Source organism: Camelus ferus, chromosome 4 (assembly GCF_009834535.1).
Source record: "Camelus ferus isolate YT-003-E chromosome 4, BCGSAC_Cfer_1.0, whole genome shotgun sequence".
In the NCBI taxonomy this organism is placed as follows: Eukaryota; Metazoa; Chordata; class Mammalia; order Artiodactyla; family Camelidae; genus Camelus; species Camelus ferus.
Genome location: NC_045699.1, coordinates 38,329,188 through 38,351,698, shown reverse-complemented (window position 1 = coordinate 38,351,698; position 22,511 = coordinate 38,329,188). Strand labels below are relative to the sequence as shown.

The window sequence follows — 22,511 nt, the reverse complement described above, 5'->3', positions numbered from 1 at the left end:
GTTAATTATAAAGGAGGAGGACGGAAAGAAAGACTCTTCGACCTTTAGCACCATCTTTGGTTGGCCTTGAGGAGAAAGACTTTAGTGCTGATAATGTGGTTCATCAAGGGTGTTTATCTTGAAATCTCAGGAAGTATCTTCTAGGACTGAAAGGACTTAGGATTGAAGGAGAGGGCTACCTGAGGGAAAGAGCTGAGATGGAGAGAAGGACTAGACCAGAGCTGCTTCCTTTGCCCTAATTCATTATTCAGAGCAACACAGCCCATTTCACAAAAGTCAACTTCATATTTTCCCTACTGTTTGACTATGTGGTAAAGCCATGGCAACTCTGTTTCCTCGCTTGTAAACTGAATCCTAGTTACCCTTAGATTCTTTCTGTTACATTCTGTGATGGCTGCACCATCCTGATGTTCAGAAATTCTGATATTTTAATTAGGAAACAAAGAAATTATGTTTAAAGAATTTCAAAGATGAATGGACAATTGTTTTTAAATCACTATCACATTCTAGAGTCTAATGTGATAACTCCTATTTGCATATCTATGGAGAACTCTGCCTGTGGTTGTTTTTGCTGTAGTTTTATGATTCATGGTTTCCTATAGCCCTTATTTCTTCCTGTAAATCTGACTTATTCTTGCTGTTGGTTGGCTCAAACTCATCTCAGTTTGATTTTAACAGTCTGTATGTGGCCGCATAGGCTGGGAAAAGAAAGCCAGTCATACACTATAATTTAGGGCAAAATGCAAAATGATTCTGGAGTTACCTGCATGTTTGGATTTCCCTCATCTTTTCTTTTGATTACATTGACTCTTTTGTGAAAAGTACTGATTCTGGGGGGGAAAAAAAAACACTTTTAGAGAGATAATGATAGATACAGGAAATGGTTAGCATGTAAAATTTAAAATAAATGTACATGCTCCTAAATCTTAATTTAAATTATGCAAATATATGAAATGGTCAAGTTAATTAAAAGCCATAGCATTTATGAAAAACCCCATTCAATTTATTTCTAAAAACCTTTTTTTTAAATGGATTTGCTGGAGTCATGATTTTTGCCAGTTTGAATATTTCTGCCTCACCTCAGACCTTTTGGAGAACATTGGTGGATCAACCCTGAAAACCAGAGGAAGCCTTCCTACTGTGACTTGTAATTCCCAGAAGGAACTTAAAGGGGGTGTGGGATCCTTTCAAAGTAAATATTTTCATTATACGAAGATGAACTTTTAAAGAGATCCCAGATACTTCCTTTCAAGTTTTGGCCGTTTCAGTTGTCCTGCCATGTGCTTATTGTGACTTGGCATATATTTTTCACTATTTTATGTACCTATGTGTATGCATGTCTTCCAGTATATTAGAACGTCTTATGACACAAATTTGGATCATCTATTACATTTAATGTTACAAGAGTGGAAGATGGAACTGCCAAAGCTGGTGATCTCTGTCCACGGGGGCATCCAGAACTTCAAGATGCCCTCCAAACTTAAAGAAATCTTCAGCCAGGGTTTGGTCAAAGCTGCAGAGACAACAGGAGCATGGATAATAACTGAAGGTATTAATACCGGTAAGGCACATGCCCTGTTTCACTCTTTTTTTAAAATTCCTTCTTTTCAGCTGTGAATCAGGCAGTATGGCACCTAACCTCTGCTCTGCAGTGCTCCCAGGGGATGTGATGGCATAAGGGAGAAAGACTGAAAGTGTAGTGACTGGAAAAGAAACCCAGAATAATCATAGATGTTCCTGGAATGTGTTTTTACCATTGTTAAAATACTCTCTGTTGACATAACTTTGGCTAACCCTCTGGCAAAGAAAATAGTCTCTTGTGTGCTTTGGACTATGGTGAGGTTAGGAAGGACATGGAATCCACGCAGGTGTGCAGTGTGTGGGCATGGACATGAACTAAGCTCCCCATGGTCAAGTTCTCAGTCGTTGGCCGTCAGTGACCCGTGCAGCAGTTGCATTGAGTGTATTGGGCATGAGGAGGTAACCAGCTACATAACTGCCATTTCACTCACAGTCTCTATCACTGACTCTTTCGTACTCCTTGAAATTTGACACGCAAGAACTTCATAGAGGGGCCTCTGAACCTTACTCCATGTATGCACATCATGAGAATCATCTGAGAGCTTTGCATAAATACAGACTCACAGGCTCTTCCCCAGATTAATTAGAGTTTTTCAAGATGGAGCTTCTGAGGACTGTCCAATATGCAGCCAGGGTTGAGAACCAGTGACTTCACAAACCCTCCTCTCTTACCAATCTGTTACTAGCCTGTTCGGTTCTCACACCAATTCCAAGGTATGGGTTCTTTCCCCACACCAAGGAACTGAGCAACACCAGCTGTGTTATATTCAACTCAATTCTGATCCTATTTACCTGGAAGTTGCGTCAGACTCCAAGGGTTAAGGGCTCCGTCCCACAAGACTGTCCCCACTTCAGATGTCACTCTCAAGACCAGGTTGTTACCTGTGGTTCTGACTGGCTAGGTATAAATCAGATGTTCCCACCACCCTCTTCTTGGGTTGGATTAATCTGCTTAGAGCAGCTCACAGAACTCAGTTTTCTCTCTAGATTGCCCATTTATTATAAAAGGATGTAACTCAGGAACAGAAGAGATGTGTAGGGCAAGGTATGTGAGAACGGGAGCAGAACTTCCACGCCCTCCTCATATTTCCACGTGTTCACCCATTTGGAAGCTTCCCCAAACCCTGTTTTTTTGTTTTTATGGAGACCTCATTACTTGGGCACAATTGTTTAAATCATTGGTCATTGATAACTGAACTGAATCTCGAGTCTCTCTCCCCTCCCCAGAGGTTGGGGTTAGGACTGGAAGTTCCAACCCTCTAATCACCTGGTTGGTTGGTTCTGCTGACAACCAGCCCCCATCAGAAAGCCCCAAATAACAAAAGACACCTTTGTCACTCTCACCACTTAGGAAATTCCAAGGTTCTAAGGAGCTCTATGTCACTAACAGGACCAAGACCAAATATATATTTCTTATTATAAATCACAATATCACACCCGTGGCTTTCTATCTTCCCTTTACTTCTCCCTCTTTTGATTTGGGATGTCCTAGTCAATGTTTCCTGTTAAGTTCTGCCCATTCTTTAAGATCTACATTAGATGTCAACACACCCAGGAAGCATTCTCTATCTCAATTCACTTCTGTTTCTGAATTTCTGTAGTATTTATTGCCTGTAGCCCTTGTAGCATGTTTATGTTTTGCCTTACAGGTTAGTTTAGGATGAGTCTGTGTATTAGCCCTTCTGCCTGATGGGAGGTAGAGGCCAGGGCCCACACTGAAGTCTAGGAACTGAGCAACACATACCAATGTAACAAATAACTTCTTTTGACTGAAAAGGAAGGAAGGAAGGAAGGAAGCAAGTGATGGAGAAAAGAGAGCAAAAATAAAACCAAGGGATTTGGCTTGTCACTAGTGGGTAACCTGGCAGTCCCTCTTGTGCATTTCATTGAGATAATTACTGTTTCACATTCTTGGAAGAAAGTGGATGTTGCAGGGTTCTAAGTCCAATGTGTAGTGCTTATTTTGTGTCTAGTAAAAAAAGAGGGCGGATAGGGAAGTTTTGTAGAGTTCAGAAAAAGGTGAACTTGGGCAAGGTTTTTTGTTTGAATAACTAACCATGTTACATGCTTTATTTTACTTATTGCTTGTTTTGTTTTTTTAAACACTTTAGGTTAGGGCAAATTAGAAAACACAAATCGTGTGAAAACTATTGAAACGGTTTCACATGAACAAAAGGAATGAGAAATGAGATATACTTGGAGCTTCCTTAAATAATAGTCGGGGTCTGACCTGATTCAACCGCAGCTCCTTAGGGCCTGAAGTGGTCCCTGGACCCGCAGCATCAGCCTTACCTAGGAGCTTGTTGGGAATGCCGATCTCAGGCCCCTCCTCAGACTGGTGGGATCAGAGTCTGTGTTTTGACAACATCCCCAGGTGATTCTTATGTACATTTAAATTTGAGAAGCTTTGCTTACCAGCTCCAGCCCAGGCTTGAGATGCTTCTCAACTGTAGTTGGACATTATTTTGGCATGAATTGATGACATTTACTTACATTGAATGCCAGAAGCCTTTAAGAATCTACTGTGTAGAAAGCATTTGGATAGATGCTGTGGATGAAAGATGAGTAAGATATGGGCCCTGGGTTCAGTGATGGGTGGGTGACTGTGACAAACAGACAGTAAGCAACAAACTAAAAATTGATGCTGAATGGGTCATAGTTGAGATACAAAGAAAATCTTTGGAGTAGAAGGAAAAGGAAGAGAAATTCCAATTCCAACTGAGGGCACCTGAGAGGACTTGGTGAAGGATATAGCACTCAGTGTTCACCTTGAGGGAGGTGGGGGAGAAGCACTTTACGCAGAGGTTGAAGTTCAGGGCCAGGAACACAGCTGGAGATTAAGGCATGTGTAGGAAGAGGTGATGAAGCTGCCGGCTGGAAGTGCCATGTGGCAGAGGACAGGGACAGCAAGGGAGACTGGAGCCAGACTGGGTGCCGTGCTGACTGGGCTGAGGTTTTATTCTTTATGTAGCAGGGAGCCTTCAAAGGATTCTGAATAGAAGAATGGATAGGGAATGATATGGTCAGATCTGGCTTTGCAGAGTCTCAGCAGACAATATGTATAAAGATCACATGTGGCCTGCTGAAAAACGACCACCACCACCCCCAACACATGCTGGTAACCCACGCCAAACCTCTGGAAGCTGAATCTCTATTGGTATTGATGTGTGCCTGTGGTCCAGAACCCCAATTCTAGACAGTGACTCTGGGAAAAGTACAAAAGACAAGCAGGAGGGGAAGATGCTAGAGATAGGGAAATAATTTAGGGGCTATGCATCAGATGCATGCAATATGTAGGGTTTTTTTTTTCCTGTGCTAATGACACATACAAAGTCAGACTATGCATAGAAAGAGTAAGTGGTATAGTGTAGTGTTGTGATTAAAAGACAGACTAAGGCAATCTCAAGAGGCTACATATTGCATAATTCCAACTATCTGACACTCTGGAAAAGGCAAAACTATGGAGACAATAAAAAGATCAGTGGTTGTCAGGGACTAGGGGGATGAGAGGTGAATAGACAGAGCACAGGGGATTTCTAGGGCAGGAACTACTCTGTATGATGCTGTAATAGAAGAATGTATGTTATTATACATTTGTCCAAACCCACTGGATGTACAACACCAAGAGTGACCTCCAGTGTAAACTGGACTTTGGGTGATTATGATGTGTCAATGCAGGTTCATCAGCTATAACAAATATTCCACTTTGGTGAGGGATGTTGATAGTGGAGGAGGCTGTGAGTGTGTGGGGAAGAGGGTACACGGGAAATCTCTGCACCTTCGGCTCAATTTTGCTGTGAATCTCAAACTGCTCTAAAAAGTAAAGTCTATTTAAAGAAGAAGAGTCAGATATCCTGGATTGGAATCCAAACTCTACAAACTACTGACTCTATAACCTTGGGCAAATGATTTAACTTCTTTGTGCTTCAATTTTTGCCTACAAAATAGACTAAAAAAAAAATCCTGCTTAAAGTGTAAGTGCATGTTAAACACTTTAAAAAGCACCTGGTGTGTAGTAAGAGTTCAGTAAATGTTGGCTATTATTACTACTACTACTGCTACTACTATTCATCCCAGAAGGGCAAACATTAATGTATTGGTTCTAGAATATTTGTGTATATAAAGCTGCTAAACTAATTTGCCTCAATGAAGCAGGGGACACATCTTCAGGATGTTTTGCTGGGGCAGTAGAGGAGGCTAGAGAGAAAAATACTTGGAACATTTATGAAGTCAGGAGTGGGCCTGGAGGATGTTCTGGTCAGGCCAGAATAGGGACAGAACTGAGGCTGTAAGTAGAAATTGTCCAAAGGGAGAAGAGAATTGTTCAGATAAAAAGGTCAGTGATAGAAGAAAGAGGAGTCAAGAGGGAGTAGATAACAGAAATTAATTCCACTGTGCCCGCAACTTTCCCTGATAATGGCTTTTTGTATATACTTGTCTGTTTGTCTCTTTCCGGCACAACTGTGGTGTTTGCCATGATTTGTGAGTTAAAGTTTGACTTCTAAACCCGTTGTTCATAGGTGTGTCCAAACATGTTGGGGATGCCCTGGAAGCCCATTCCTCCCAGTCCTCTAGAAAAATCTGGACAGTTGGAATCCCTCCTTGGGGTGTCATTGAGAACCGGAAAGATCTTATTGGAAGAGACGTAAGTAGACAATCCTTTCACAACAAAAGGAAATAAATACGTATCTGATTGCCAGCTTAGCACTGTACCTGGATATCCGATAGATGTCATGAATGTAATATACCCCAAACCAACGCCAGACTTCCTACTGCCTCCTTTACCCTGTTTTAGAAAGTGACAGTCTTGTCCAAAACTAATCCTGGGATGATCTCTTGCCTCAAACCTGATCCTTCAGTAAGTTATTTTAGCTTCCCTTTAAAAATATGTCTGGAATCTGACCTCTTTTCATTACCCCCACTTTTCCTGAGCAGGTCCAGGCCACCATTTTCTGTCACCTGGGTGACTGTAATACCCTTCCCCACTCTCACCTATGTCTCTTATTACAGCCTAATCTCAACACAGTAGCCGGAGTGATTCCACTGAAACTGAAATCAGCTCATGCTACTCCTCTGTGAAAAACCCTTCAATGCCTCCTGTCTTCCTCAGAGTACAGTCAGCCCTCTGTATCTCATGGGTTCTGGTTTCTGCATCCTCAGATTCAGTCAACCACAAATTGAAAATATTCAGAGAAAAAAATTCCAGAAAGTCCCCAAAAGTGAAACCTGAATTTGCTTCCCACTGGCAACTATCTGTATAACATTTATGTTGTATTAGGTATTATAAGTAATCTTGAGATGATTTCAAGTGTAAGGGAGGATATCCAGAGGTTAAATGCAAATAATATGCCACTTTTTTCAAAAAATTTTTAACATTTTTTATTGATTTATAGTCATTTTACAATGTTGTGTCAAATTCCAGTGTAGAGCACAATTTTTCAGTTATACATGAACATATATATATTCATTGTCACCTTTTTTTCTTTGTGAACTACCATTAGATCTTGTGTATATTTCCCTGTGCTATACAATATAATCTTGTTTATCTATTCTACAATTTTGAAATCCCAGTCTATCCCTTCCCACCCTCCGCCCCCTTGGCAACCACAAGTTTGTATTCTATGTCTATGAGTCTATTCCTGTTTTGTATTTATGCTTTGTTTCTTTGTTTGTTTATTTTTAGATTCCTAAAATATAAGCGACCTCATATGATATTTTTCTTTCTCTTTCTGGCTTACTTCACTTAGAATGACATTCTCCAGGAACATCCATGTTGCTGCAAATGGCGTTATGTTGTAGGTTTTTATGCCTGAGTAGTATTCCATTGTATAAATATACCACTTCTTCTTTATCCAGTCATCTGTTGATGGACATTTAGGCTGTTTCCATGTCTTGGCTATTGTAAATAGTGCTGCTATGAACATTGGGGTGCAGGTGTCATTTTGGAGCAGGGTCCCTTCTGGATATATGCCCAGGAGCGGGATTCCTGGGTCCTATGGTAAGTCTATTCCTAGTCTTTTGAGGAATCTCTATACTGTTTTACCCAGTGGCTGCACCAAACTGCATTCCCACCAGCAGTGTAGGAGGGCTCCCTTTTCTCCACAGCCTCTCCAGCATTTGTCATTTGTGAATTTTTGAATGATGGCCATTCTGACTGGTATGAGGTGATACCTCATTGTAGTTTTGATTTGCATTTCTCTGATAATTAGTGATATTGAGCATTTTTTCATGTGCCTATTGATCATTTGTATGTCTTCCTTGGAGAATTGCTTGTTTAGGTCTTTTGCCCATTTTTGGATTGGGTTGTTTGTTTTTTTCTTATTAAGGCATATGAGCTGCTTATATATTCTGGAGATCAAGCCTTTGGTGGTTTCATTTGCAAAAATTTTCTCCCATTTCTTAGGTTGTCTTTTTGTTTTACTTATGGTTTCCTTTGCTGTGCAGAAGCTTGTAAGTTTCATTAGGTCCCATTTGTTTATCCTTGATTTTATTTCTATTGCTTGGGCGGACTGCCCTAGGAGAACATTTTTTAGATGTATGTCAGATAATGCTTTGCCTATATTTTCTTCTAGGCGGTATATTGTATCATCTTATGTTTAAGTCTTTGATCCATTTTGAGTTTATTTTTGTGTATGGTGTAAGGGAGTGTTCTAGCTTCACTGCTTTACATGCTGCTGTCCAGTTTTCCCAACACCATTTGCTGAAGAGACTGTGTTTATTCCATTGTATATTCTTGCCTCCTTCGTCGAAGATGAGTTGACCAAAAGTTTGTGGGTTCATTTCTGGGCTCTCTATTCTGTTCCATTGGTCTATATGTCTGTTTTGGTACCAATACCATGCTGTCTTGATGACTGTAGCTCTATAGTATTGTGTGAAGTCTGGGAGAGTTATTCCTCCAGCCTCTTTCTTTCTCTTCAGTAATGCTTTGGCAATTCTAGGTCTTTTGTGGTTCCGTATAAATTTTATTATGATTTGTTCTAGTTCTGTGAAATATGTCCTTGGTAATTTGATAGGGATTGCATTAAATCTGTAGATTGCCTTGGGCAGTGTGGGCATTTTAATCATATTGATTCTTCAATCCAAGACCATGGGATATCTTTCCATTTTTTAAAGTCTTCTTTAATTTCCTTCATCAATGGTTTATAGTTTTCTGTGTATAATTCTTTCACCTCCTTGGTTAGATTTATTCTCAGATATTTTATTACTTTGGGTGCTATTTTGAAGGGGATTGTTTCTTTACTTTCTTTTTCTGTTGATTCATCATTAGTGTAAAGAAATGCCACTGATTTTTGAATGTTAATCTTGTGACCTGCTGCCTTGCTGAATTCTTCGATCAGCTATAGTAGTTTTTGTGTGGACCTTTTAGGATTTTCTATATATAGTAACATGTCGTCAGCATATAGTGACACTTTTACTGCTTCTTTTCCAATTTCGGTCCCTTTTATTTCTCTCTCTTGCCTGACTGCTGTGGCCAGGACTTCCAAGACTATGTTGAATAGGAATGGTGATAGTGGGCATCCTTGTCTTGTCCCAGATTTTAGTGGGAAGCTTTTGAGTTTTTCACCATTGAGTACTATGCTGGCTGTAGGTTTGTCATATATAGCTTTTATGATGTTGAGATATGCTCCCTCTATACCCACTTTGGTGAGAGTTTTTATCATAAATGGGTGTTGAATTTTATCAAATGCTTTTTCTGTATCGATTGAGATGATCATGTGGTTTTTGTCCTTTCTCTTGTTGATGTGATGTATTACATTGATTGATCTGCATATGTTGAACCACCTTTGTGTCCCTGAGATGAACCCCACTTGGTCATGATGTATAATCTTTTTTATGTGTTGTTGGATTCTATTTGCTGGTATTTTGGTGAGGATTTTTGCATCTATGTTCATCACTGATACTGGCCTATAATTCTCTTTTTTGGTAATGTCTTTGCCTGGTTTTGGTATCAGGGTGATGGTGGCTTCATAGAATGAGTTTGGGAGTATTCCCTCCTTTTCAATCTTCTGGAGGAGTTTGAGAAGGACTGGTATGAGTTCTTCTTTGTATGTTTGGTAGAATTCCCTGGTGAAGCCGTCTGGTCCTGGACTTTCATTTGTAGGGAGGTTTTTTAGTGCTATTTAGATTTCATTTCTAGTGATCGGTTTGTTCAACTGGTCAGTTTCTTCTTGATTCAGTCTTGGTGGACAGTATGTTTCCAGAAACTTGTCCGTCTCCTCTAGGTTATCCAGTTTGGTTCCATATGGTTTTTCATAATATTCTCGTATGATATTCTGTATTTCTATTTTATTTGTTGTAATTTCTCCATTTTCCTTTCTTATTTTGCTAATTTGTGCTCTCTCTTTTTTCTTCATTGTGAAGTTGGCCCAGAGGTTTGTCGATTTTATTTACTTTTTCAAAAAACCAGCTTTTAGTTTGATTGATTTTTTCTATGTTTTTTAAATCTCTATTTTATTTATTTCCTCCCTGATCTTTATAATTTCCTTCCTTCTGCTGTCTTTTGGGGTTTTTTGTTCTTCTTTTTCTAGTTCTTTTAGTTGGTGGGTTAAATTGTTTGAGATTGTTCTTCTTTTTTGAGGAAGGCCTGTATCGCTATAAACTCCCCTCTTAGCACTGCCTTTGCTGTGTCCCATAAATTTTGTGTGGTTGTGCTTTCATTTTCATTTGTTTCAAGGTATTTTTTAATTTCAGCTTTGATTTCCTGATTGACCCATTGGTTTTTCAATAACATATTGTTTAATCTCCATGCTTTCCTTTTTTCCTCCTTTGTTTCTCTGTTGTTGATTTCTAGTTTCATGGCATTGTGGTCAGTAAAGATGCTTGAGATAATTTCTATCTTCTTAAAATTGTTGAGGTTTCTTTTGTGCCCAAGTACATGATCAATCCTAGAAAATGTTCCATGTGCACTTGAAAAGAATGTATATCCTGTTTTTGGGGGGTGTAATGCTCTGAAAATATCCACCAAATTAGTTTTTCTATTGTATTATTTAATTTCTCTGTTGCCTTGTTTATTTTCTGTCTAGAAGATCTGTCTAGTGATGTTAATGTGGTGTTAAAATCTCCAACTATGATTGTATTCCCATCAATATCCCCCTTTATCTCTGTTAGTAATTGTTTTATGTATTTAGGTGTTCCTATATTGGGTGCATATATATTAACAAGTGTAATACCCTCATCTTGTATCACTCCTTTAATCATTATAAAATGTCCTTCTTTATCTTTCTTTATGGCCTTTGTTTTAAAGTTTATTTTGTCTGAAATCAGTACTGCCACACCTGCTTTTTTGACTTTTCCATTTGCATGGAATATCCTGCTCCATCCTTTCACTCTCAATCTGTATGTGTCCTTCTCCCTAAAGTGGGTCTCTTGTATGCAGCATATTGAAAGTTCTTGCTTTATTATCCAGTCTGCCACTCTGTGTCTTTTGACTGGAGCATGTAGTCCATTTACATTTACAGTAATTAATGATAGATGTGTGTTTATTGCCATTTTGAACTTGTATTTGCAGTTGATTTGGTATTTCCTCTTTGTTCCTTTCTTCTTCCTTTTGTGGTTTGGTAATTTTCCTTTGTATTATCATGGATTTTATTTAGTTTTTGTGACTCCTTTGTAAGATTTTGGCTTGTGGTTACCCTTTTCTGTAAGTCTATGAGCCCATTACTATATCTCGAACCCTTCCTACCAAAAACAAAAAATTTAAAAAAGAAAGAAAAAAAAACCCTCTATATTTTCTTGCTTCCCTCTCCCACTCTTAATGATTTAGATGTCTTCTTTTACAATTTCATGTTTATTTTATTTGTAATTCATGAGTTATCACCTTTCCGGTTATGAGTTTCTCATTCCTGTAGCATCCTGCTGCTTTTCTATTTAGAGTAGACCTTTCAATATTTCTTTTAGTATGGGTTTAGTGTTGCTAAACTCTTTTTGTTTTTGCTTGTCTATGAAATTCTTTATCTCTCCTTCTATCTTAAAGGATAGCCTTGCTGGATAAAGTATCCTAGACTGCATCTTTTTTTCATTCAGGACTTTGAATATATTTTGCCACTCCCTTCTGGCCTGTAGTGTTTGTGTAGAGAAATCAGCTGAGAGCCTTATGGGGGTTCCCTTGTAACGCACTCTTTGCTTTTCTCTTGCTGCCTTTAGGATCATTTCTTTATCCTTGACTCTGGCCATCTTGATTACAATATGTCTTGGTGTGGGTCTGTTTGGGTTCTTCCTGTTTTGGACCCTTTGAACTTCCTGTACTTGGATATCTGATTCCTTCTTTAAGTTTGGGAAGTTTTCAGTCATGATTTCTTCAAATACCTTTTCAATCCCCTTTGATCTTTCTTCCCCTTCTGGGACCCCTATTATGCGAAGATTGGCACGCTTTATATTATCCCATAGGTCCCTTATGTTGCTTTCATTTGTTTTTATTTGTTTATCTTGCAGTTGTTCTGATTGGGTGCTTTCTTTTGTCCTGTCTTCTAGGTCACTTATTCGTTCCTCTGCATTATCTAGTCTGCTTTGCACAGCCTTTAGATCATTTTTCATCTCAGCCAATGAGTTTACCAATTCTACTTAGCTCTTCTTTATAGCTTCAATTTCATTTTTGACATATTTTATATCTCTAAACACTATCTCTTTTAGTCCCTTCAGTACTTTGATCACTCCTTTTTTGAAATCTTGATCTAGTAGGCTATCAATGTCTATTTCATTGATTGTTCTTTCAGGGGATTTCTCTTGTTCTTTTAATTGGGAATGGTTTCTCTGCTTCATCTTGCTCATATCTCGCTGGCACTGTGGCTTATGGAGTATCAGTTATCTATTGTGGTCCTTAAAGGAGTTTATTTATTTATCTGTCTAATGCCTATGTAGGAATAAAACTTAAAGAAAAAAATGAGAGAGAGAAAGAGAATTTTAAAAGAAGGGAGAAAGAAGGTTTGAAAAGAGTGTATAATCAATTATAGAAGACCAATTTGAATCAGACTAGCATTCGAGTTGAGACATTTTTTAAAAAACCCTTAAAAAAAGGAAGAAAGATCAAAAAATGGTATTTGAAACTTATTTATAATCAATAACAGGAGATCAAAACCAAAAGAAATGAAAATGAAATCGGGTGTATTTAAAAAAATAATGTAACTACTTTAAAAGAAAATTTAAAAAGGAATTAAAACTAGAAGCATATACAATTATTTAGAAAGTAGAAATTAAAAAGGTAATAGAAAATAGAACAGACAAAAAAAAATAAAGGGAGAATTATAAAAGAAGGGAGAAAAAAAGGTTTGAAAACAGTGTATAAACAATTATAGAAGAGCAATTTGAATCAGACTAGCATTTGAGTTGAGACATCTTTTTAAAAACCCTTAAAAAAAGGGAAAAAGATCAAAAAATGATATTTGAAACCTATTTATAATCAGTAACAGGAAATCAAAACCTAAAGAAATGAAAATGGAATCAGGTGGATTTTTAAAAAAAAATAATAAAACTACTTTAAAAGAAAAATTTTAAAGGAATTAAAACTAGAAGCATATACAATTGTTTAGAAAGAAAAAATTTTAAAAGGAGTTAAAACTAGCATATACAGTTGTTTAGAAAGTAGAAATTAAAAAGGTAATAAGAAATAGAACAGATAAAAAAAGATATGATAAAGAGAATTTTCAAAAAGGGGAGGGAAAAAAGGTTTGAAAACAGTGTATAATGAATAATTAAAGAGCAAGTTAAAGCAGAATAGCAAGCGGATTGAGACATCTCTTAAAAACCTTTAAAAAAGGAGAAAAAAGGAAAAAAAATCTTTGAAACCTGTGTATAATCAATAACAGGAGATCAAAACCCAGAGAAATAAAAATGACATGACGTGGATTTTTTAAAATAATAATAATATTATTTTAAAAGAAAAATTTTAAAGGGATTAAAACTGGGAGGATATATAATTGTTCAAAAAGTAAAAATTAAAAAGGTAATAGAAAATACAACAGGTAAAAACAGATTTTTTTAGAAAAGGGGAGGGGGTGTTCTCCTGGAGACTGTGTGCTCTTAATCAGAAGTCTTTCTGTCTTTGCCCTGTTCTGGGAACTCAGCTTGCTGTTTCCAGAGGCCCTCTGTTGGCACCCTGGTCTGTGCTGCTCCCGGTGCCTGTTGGCAAGTAGATCGCCCCCCCTCCCAGCAGAGTGTTCCTGCCAGAAAGGCGAGGGGCCACCCGCCGTCTCCTGGCGCCAGTCGCTCTGCGGCTCCGTGCCGCTGCGCGCTCCGTGCCGCAGCGTGCTCCGTCTTGGGGCGAGGGGCCATCCGCTGTCCTCTGGAGCTGGTCGCTCCGCAGCTCTGCGCAGCCGGGCGCTCTGCCCGGGGTTGGCGCTCCTCAGGCAGCCCCGGGAAGACAGCGGAACAGCCGTGCCCCTGCTCCGTGCCCAAACTCAGCTCCTTGTTTGTCCTGGCAGTGTGAACTTTGTGAGGCACCAGGGCAGAAGGATCCTATCTGACTTGGGCTGCAAACAAGTCACTGTCTGGCCTTTGACGCTGCTGAGCCCTCAGGAGCAGATTCAGGTTTTGTCCCCACCCCTACCTGGGTGCCAAGCGCCGGAGGATATGGCTGCCGTGCCTGAGTCCCGCTTCTCCTCACCGAAAACCTTCCGTGGCTTTTCAGAGATGGGGGTATGCACCCTTACCCCCAGGGCAAATCAGCCCTGCTGTTTTATGGAGGGCCCAGATTGTTCTGCCCTGTGCACCCACTCATCCACGTTGCGCAGCCCCTTGCAGTCCTCCAGGGCTGCCTCAGTGCAGACGCCCCAGTCCTCTGCCTGGCTCAGGCAGCCTGTCCCGGCCCCCAGCTGCCAGCTTGCTTCTGGGGCTGGGTGTCACAGGGACCCTCTGTGCCCATTTAACTTAGTTCTGTAGTTCAACGGCTGCTCCGTACAGATCTGAGCGTGGGAGGCTCCCCCTCTGTCCCGCTGGCCTCTCTGGAGCGCTAGTCCTCCTTTGCTGCTCCCTCCCCGCGGGACTAGTCCCGCACTGTTTTGCCTTTTCTTCTTTCTTTTTTTCCTTTCTCCTAACAGAGTTTTGGCGTCTTTGTCTTTTGAAGAGAATGATGTTCTGTCGGAGTTCTGCAGGTGCTCTGGTTGGCTGAGTGGGTCCGTGAATGTGAGTCTTGGTGTATCTATGAGAGAGGGTGAGCTACGAGTGTCCTACTACTCCGCCATCTTGGCCTCTATACTCAATACTATGCCATTTTATAATAGGGACTTGAGCATTGGAGGATTTTGGTATCTGTGGGGGGGTCCTAGAACCAACCCCCCTGCAGATTCCGAGGGAGGACTGCAACAGCAAGCTTTCTGCAGTGGCGTGCATGTGGTAAAACCAGGGACATGTATGATTTGCCCTTCTCTTCCCTCATCTGGTACTACTCTGCTTTATTCATTCCTGTCATTGATGCTTTGATCCTATCTGTCCATTTTTTCCTAAAGGGAATAGACTTGTCTAAGTCTGTTTATAAAGAGTCATGTATATTTTTGGTGGAAATCTTAAGTATTACAAAAGGTTTGAAGAAAAAGTAATCACTTTTAATGTTTTGGTGTGTATCATTCCAGAATTCTTTTCTGTGTATGTGTAGGCACATATGTAGGGTGCCCATTTCCTTATACCATTGCCAGCTTTGGGTATTCTGGGTTTTTTTATGCCCTGCCATTCTGATAGGTATAAAATAATACTTAATTTCTGGATAGTGATGTAGTCTGTGTACCAATGCAGATCTTTGAATTGCTTTTTAATGATCTGAGACAGGGTAAGTACAGAAATTGAAAATAAATATTTAGAATCTTTTAAATTTTATTTATTTATTTATTTATTTATTTATTTATTTATTTATTTATTTATCTATCTATCTTCTTTTTCGTCTTTGAATGAATTTTTAATACAGTTAAGAGCACCAGACTTTTCTGGTTGGTTTCTTTCTTTCTTTTTTTTTATTTTTTGTAGAATCTTTTTTAGCAATGTGACAGCTCTGTGATGTCCACGCATATGGCCAGTGGGCTTATGTTGCTCAGCATGGTGTGTGCGAGTGTTGTTGAACTTGTCATGAGTCTCCTGTAGTACACGCTGCATCCTCGTCATGCATGATCAGCCTACATATTTGTCCATAAAAATATAAGAAATAAAAAAAGAAAACTCAGTTGATTTTTCACTGTGGGTAGCTTGAGAAGCACTGCTTTCGGTAGCAAGTGGTGCTTTTTGACCTGGACGGGAACTCTGTCATGTGTAGACAGGTCTTGGAGCAGTTGAGCCAGGAGGGGTCTCAGGCTCTGACCCTACCTTGCCCTGGCTGTCTTATAGGTGGTGTGTCTATACCAGACTCTGGGCAACCCCCTCAGCAAGCTGCCCACACTCAACTGCATGCACTCCCACTTCATCCTGTCCGACGACGGCACCGTGGGCAAGTACGGCAATGAGATGAAGCTCAGGAGGAACCTGGAAAAGTACCTCTCTTTGCAGAAAATCCACAGCTGTGAGTACCCCGGGGGCTCAGCCAGCAGGGCCTGGCTGGGGGTCTGCTATGGAGCAGAGTGCTCCGTTGCCACCTGTGCAGGGTGGAGAGGTCTGAGCTGGCCCCTGGCTTAAGTTAACACCTGTGAACCCTCAGCGAGAAGAAGGCAGGGTGTCAGGTGGTGTGGAGTTGTGGGTGACAGTCAGAGGGGCAGCAGGAATTTCTGGGGGGACAGCATAGTCAGGGGAGTTTCGGTGTCCAAGTGGAGACTTTAGCAGGGCCTCCAGGAGTCCTCAGGGTTGGGTGGATAGAGGGAGAGAGGAGGGGAGGGATTGATGTGGGAATGGGGATGGCTGAAGAGCAATGAGGAGACAAGCCCGAGAAGAGGGCGGGTATGCACCTTGACAGTCAGGGAAGATGACATTTCGTACATGAGTGGGGTGGCCCTAGTCAGAGAAGGGGTTGAAATCAGGATTTGTAGAAATCGGGGCCTTTGAAGGTACTGATGTTGTGACATGCTGGCAGTGCTGCTCTGAGACCGCCATTTTGGTGGTGTCTGAGGAGAGGAGAGAGGAGGGCCAGAATCAGTGAGCATTCTTGGGTGGGGAGGTGGGAATCCTTAAAGGGAGGAGGAGGGCTGGGTTCTGCCTGGAGAAACAGAGACTGCATCCAAGGCAACAGAAGGCGGCCCCTGCCTCTGGGTGAGTTAAATCTTCCACAAAACGCTCCCACCCTTCAGGCAGAGGTGCCAGGGGGTGGGAAGACCCTCAGGAGGCTCGTTCTCTTCAGCCTTTGACTTTGGGCTGGAAAACCAAACATCCTTTGAGTTTTGGGCCCGAATCCTCTGAAGCAGCAGAATGTAGTGAGGTCAGATGGTCAAAGCTCTATCATGTACTGCTGGGGACCTTGGGCAAGGAAATTAACATCTGTCAAACTGTTTTCTTGGTACAAAACAGAAGAAACTGTCTCCCTCTACCTTTTGTTGTGATAATTAGAGGAGAGAAAGTATGTTAGGTGTGCCTAGAATAGTATTTGGTACATAATATGTCCTCAGTAAATGTGTTTCTTTCTTTCCTTTTATACTCCTTTGGTATGGGGTCATCTCCTGGTTGGGATGGAGGTAGGGACAGGGACTCTGGGAATTGTTGCCGGTCCTTTAGAGCTTTGTGTGAATGAAGTTTGGAGGCTCATTTAGATCAGGAACGAGAAGAAAGGAGCAGGTATGTGGACCTCTAGGAGGTGGGGGTGCTACTGGGGAGGGAGACCGACAGAGAGCAGGAGGAGGAGGGCAGGTCAGAGACTGCCTTGAAGACGAATCGCTGCAGGGAAGTCCCTGTAGGACTCTGAAATATCTGTTACCTCAAATGTCCTGTTGCTTCTGTTGACCTGAGCTCACCACCTGGGCTTGGGGATTCTGTGCAGCACTATAATGCGTGCCCTGGGAGACCCAAGTCTCTGTCTTTCCTATTTCCTGCTGAGTCTCCATTTGTGGATGAATGAAAACAGCCCTGAACTTGCATATCACCAATGCAAGTGTTATTTCTACTTTCAAAGGGTTTGAAATTTAGGATTTATTTGGAAGGTTTTGCTGTCTGTGGAGAGAGAATGTGGAGTCAATTCCAGTGGGACTGGTAACATTTATTATTCTGTGGAGAACTGACAGGAAAACAGCAAAAAACAATAAACTACACACATGCACACATAAGAATGAAAGAAAGAAGGGAGGGAGGGAAGGAAGAAAGGAAGGAAAGACAAATGAAGAAAGTCCCTAACAAATCCAAAATTCTTACGTATCAAAGGTGATCTTCATACTGTGCTCACTAGGGAGGCTTCCTGCCGTGTTTGTAGGTGTCACTGACTTATTTATGAAGGGATTTACTTGGATGGAATGAAAATAATTAAATATTTTCTTGATTTCTTTCATTTCTTTTTAGCCAGCTTTCTCAGAGTCCCTGGCAAACCCTTGATTTTGGCAGAGAGCACTTAAAAAAAAAAAGGCTGACTCCATAAGGTGGCTATAGAAACCACTGAGTTTATCCATTTGAAATTGGCCAATGTCAGTTCGTGTGCTGTAAGCCTCTGAGGATGGAGAGCATAGGGTCAGCTGACTCTGAATGTGGTCACGATCCAAGTCTCAGTGGAGAAGAGCACCCTTTCCTGAGACACCTACTCTGGGAGCTTTTCATGTTGAGGTGTAGCATCAAATTCCTGCCCACCCTGGGGGCCAGGAGCAGAGGCAGCTCTTTGATGAGATTTGCCAGCAAAAGCTTCACAATTTTTTTCCTTTTTAACAAACTGAATTAGTAGCATCAGTAAGATCCTTTTTTTGTAGAAAACATTTATCAAAAATATTTATTTTTGCGGAAATTAGCCATTGCTTCAATAAAGATGTACCTAACAGAAACTAAATCCTTTTCCCCTCTCCTCAAAAAACCCTTTCTGATTTCTTTTTCTGATGATAAAAGTGTTACATACTCTCATATTAGGGTAAAGGAAGAAGACGTAGAAGAGAAAGGAGCAATAGCTTTTTGTAATCTCACTATCAAAAATGACCATTGTTAACTTTTTCATCTGTAAGCTCTCAGAAATTTTCTACATACACACACAGAGCAGCTTTGAAAAATGAACACTGGGATCATATAATATCTTTTGTTGGCTTCTCCTCTTCTTCCACTAAACATGGATGTATTTTCATACCAGCAAGCGTAATTTAGCACATCTTTAATGATTGCATAGTATTTCATTGTATAGCATGTAAGAGATTCTCTTGAAAAAGTTTTCATCCATCCATTTCAATAATTCTATAATTAATGAAATATTAATCGAAATTTTCTTCTATTACTTTTATGCCTTAATAAACCATTTTCACCTTTCATTTAGATTTTACAAGACTATGTTGTTGAAAAAACCCTAGGACTATCAGTAGATATACCTTGGGTTTGCTTTTTAGTGATAGGGAGAACATAATAAGGAAGTGGAGGTATGTGGAAAAGGAAAGCGAGTAGAATGTCAAAGCAGTTAAATAGACTGAATGGGGCATTTGGATGTGTGTTGGCAGACCCACTCCTAATGTTCGTGGAGTCAGGACAAAGGCACACACGGAAGCCCACACCCTATTTGTCTAAGTGTATAAAAGCTTTAAATCAAGCTAACGAAAGTAACAAGACAATAAGGTTCAATCCTTTCACCTTTTTGAAGGCCGGGTTTGAGGTCAAGTCCTGGATTTTGGGGAGGACTGAGACAGAATGTGGAGGTGAAGCAGAACCAGCACCTTGGCCCATGGCTCACAGGTCGCTCTCTGCTTCTCTTCCCACCTTTGGCTCAATGTTATGATGTCCAGGCCACATACACGTTACCTAGACACATCAGACTTATGTCCAAGTTCTAGCCACCTCTCCACTACTCCTCAAAGTTGTTTCTTGCTTTGACAAGTGTGTTCGTGGGGCAGAGGTTCAAACAGCCTTGGAAGCAAGAATTTTGGGATCCAGGGCTGTCTCGTAAGTAGGAGAAGGGGCAGTCTTCCCTTGAACCTTGACCCTGTAGACTCCTCATCATGAGGGGAGGCGCATGCCCAGAGGAGGGCTCTATAGAACACAGGGCCCAGAGTAAAGTCATCTGTTGTTCAGGTGCAAGCGTGGTGTTGCCTGCCAATTTTCCTCCTTTTGAAAAAAAAATTGGTTTAAATATAGCAATACACATATGGTGTAAAAGTTAAATCAAATAAGAAATCTATAGAATAAACAGTCAAAATCCCTTTTCAACATTTCCCCAAATCCTCCTCTCTTTTCTTCACTATTAATAATTTAATATATATCCTTCCAGAATTTTCTGGTCATTTATATAACATTATACATATAGATATGTGCATATGTATATATAACATAGATACCCATATATAATATGGTTTAAAAAATTTTAAAATAGGATTGTAGTGGGCATATTATTCTGTATCTTTTGTTCACTTAGTATCTTTTAAAAAAGAATTACGACAGGTTTTTCTTTTTTTTTGTCTTCCTTACTTTAATGAAGTAATATGTAATCTGATAAGAAAGTCAAACAGTGAAAAATGGAATAAATTGAAATATAAAATCTCTGAGTGTTACCCATCCCATCTCATTCTTAGAAATAACCACCATTAAAAGTTGTTTGAATTGGCAAAAGTTTGGTCATTTTTGGAGATGAGTGATGGATGCATTGGGATCCATTATATCATTCTGTTTTCCTTTAGATACGTTTGAAATTTTCCACAATAAAATATTAACATTTCTTGAAGACTATAGTTAGCCTTTAGCCACCTTTTCAACTGGGAGAAGATGCTCTCCCTATATTTCTGCTACTTTTATTTAAAGTCCAAGCTTCTGGGTTGGTCATAAACTGAGCAAGGCTGAGTCAAAGAAGAGAGAGGGGCTGGTGCAAGGAGCAAATATATGTGGTAATTGAAAGACTTGTGTCTGGCAGTGAGAATTGCTGATTGGCTGAGATGGGGCTCCTTTGTAACAATCTGATGTTGTTTGTCACCTGAAATAGGCTCAAGACAAGGCGTGCCCGTGGTGGGGCTGGTGGTGGAAGGTGGTCCCAACGTCATCCTCTCGGTGTGGGAGACTGTGAAAGACAAAGACCCCGTGGTGGTGTGTGAAGGCACAGGCAGGGCTGCCGACCTCCTGGCCTTCACCCACAAGCACCTGGCAGATGAAGGGTGAGTTGCTGACTCTTTTTTTTTTTTTTTTTTTTTACCATTTTTTATTGAGTTATAGTCATTTTACAATGTTGTGTCAAATTCCAGTGTAGAGCATGATTTTTCAGTTATACATGGACATATATATGTTCATTGTCTCATTTTTTTCGCTGTGAGCTACAAGATCTTGTATATATTTCCCTGTGCTATACGGTATAATCGTCTCTATTCTGCATATTTGTTGACTCTTTATTTCTGAAACTGTGCTCTTTATTCTTCCGTTTAAGTTCTTTAAGCTCTGCTTCCATGTGGGCTGGATATCCTTAGAGGACAGAGACTAGAAGTCTCTGGATATCTTGGAGGATGGAGAGGTTGAGATTGGAATTCATGTTTCAGTGGTTTTTGTATTTGTTAAGCAACACTAAACTGCCCTCCAGTGATGCAAGTTGCTGGTTCCTTAGCTGAAGAATGGCCTGCTTCTGACACGGACCTGGAGCCTTGTCTGAGCTTAGGGAAAAAGCATTTCCCGGGGGAGGGAGGGAGGAGACCATTGTGGCCCCAGATCACCTTCAAATTCAGTTGCCATTAGTAAAAATAGCCAAAATTAGGGAAACCACCATCCTGACATTTTTGTAGCATATGTTGTGCTTATTTGAGGCTTTAATTCTTTCCCCTTTTCAAACAAGATGGTAGTTTTCCTCTAGCCATCCCTGTACCCAGTGTGATTCTTTTCATTTCAAAACATTATCTTTCTACTGTGTAAATAAATACAGTACCTATGAACTGAAATGTCTACCCCACTAATTTACTTAATAAACATTTGTTTATTGCTTGTGTTGTATGTGCTCTCTGACCACTCTTCCCCTACAGTTTCTTTCCCTTTTCAGCTCTCAGCCTCTGCTTCCACCCTCTGCCCCCTTCCTATTCTAATTTTACCTCTCTCTTTCCTAAAGTCACCCAGAGGAGTGGTTCTTCAGCCTTTCAGAGTTTCAGATTCTTTGAGAGTATGATGCCTCTAATTTCTGGAGATTCACAGCTCCCTGGAAGTCTATCAGCTGGAGAACCCTGCCCCGTAGCCCGTTCTTCCTAGAACCATGGCTCACCAGTCCTCTCTCGCTCTCAGTTCCGCCTTCTCCTGGTGCCACTGCTTTGCTTTGCTTGGCTTCCCACTCACGTCTCCCGGCAGAACTGTTCATAGAAGCCTTCTGAGTCAGACAGGACTGACGCAGGGAAGCTATACTTGTACTGATGTTTCTGGCTTGTCCCCTTCTCTGCATTGTGTCAAGTCACGGCCGTTTTTCTCTCTCTCCCAGGACCCTGCGTCCTCAGGTGAAGGAGGAGCTCATCTGCATGATTCAGAACACCTTCAACTTTAGTCTTAAACAGTCCAAGCACCTTTTTCAAATTCTAATGGCATGTATGGTGCACAGGGATTCTGTGAGTATGATGACTCAATTGACTTAAAAAATGCTAATATTCGACAATTGTGATATTTATTTTTATGATTTTTTTTTTCATTTCTAACTTGACCGTGGATAACTCTACAGAACTTGACCTTTAGTTTAGTAAACTTGGCTTCTTTTCCCCATTCCCCCCACCATGCTTCAACTTCCTGACTGTACCTGGGGAAAAGCACTAAGATAATAAAACAGTATTACAGGAAAATGATCAAATTTAGTGAAAATTACATGTAAATATTTTCAGAAGGTAAAGGAGCAGCTCCATGTCTTAAATAAACTCAAGTCTGTTGGCTTAGATGACTGTGTCACACTGTCCTCAGTATATCCTGCAGGAGGTCAT

General features: G+C 40.5%; 1 protein-coding gene across 1 annotated transcript in view; it reads left to right on the top strand.

Annotated features, from left to right (window-relative positions):
• Window positions 1-22,511, top strand: part of TRPM6 (transient receptor potential cation channel subfamily M member 6) — a 122,204-nt gene that overhangs the window by 23,165 nt on the left and 76,528 nt on the right. The window contains 5 exon segments of the mRNA XM_032477857.1: window positions 1,348-1,561; window positions 6,102-6,226; window positions 15,886-16,057; window positions 20,564-20,732; window positions 22,025-22,148. Of these exon segments, the coding sequence (XP_032333748.1) occupies window positions 1,348-1,561; window positions 6,102-6,226; window positions 15,886-16,057; window positions 20,564-20,732; window positions 22,025-22,148 (804 nt within the window).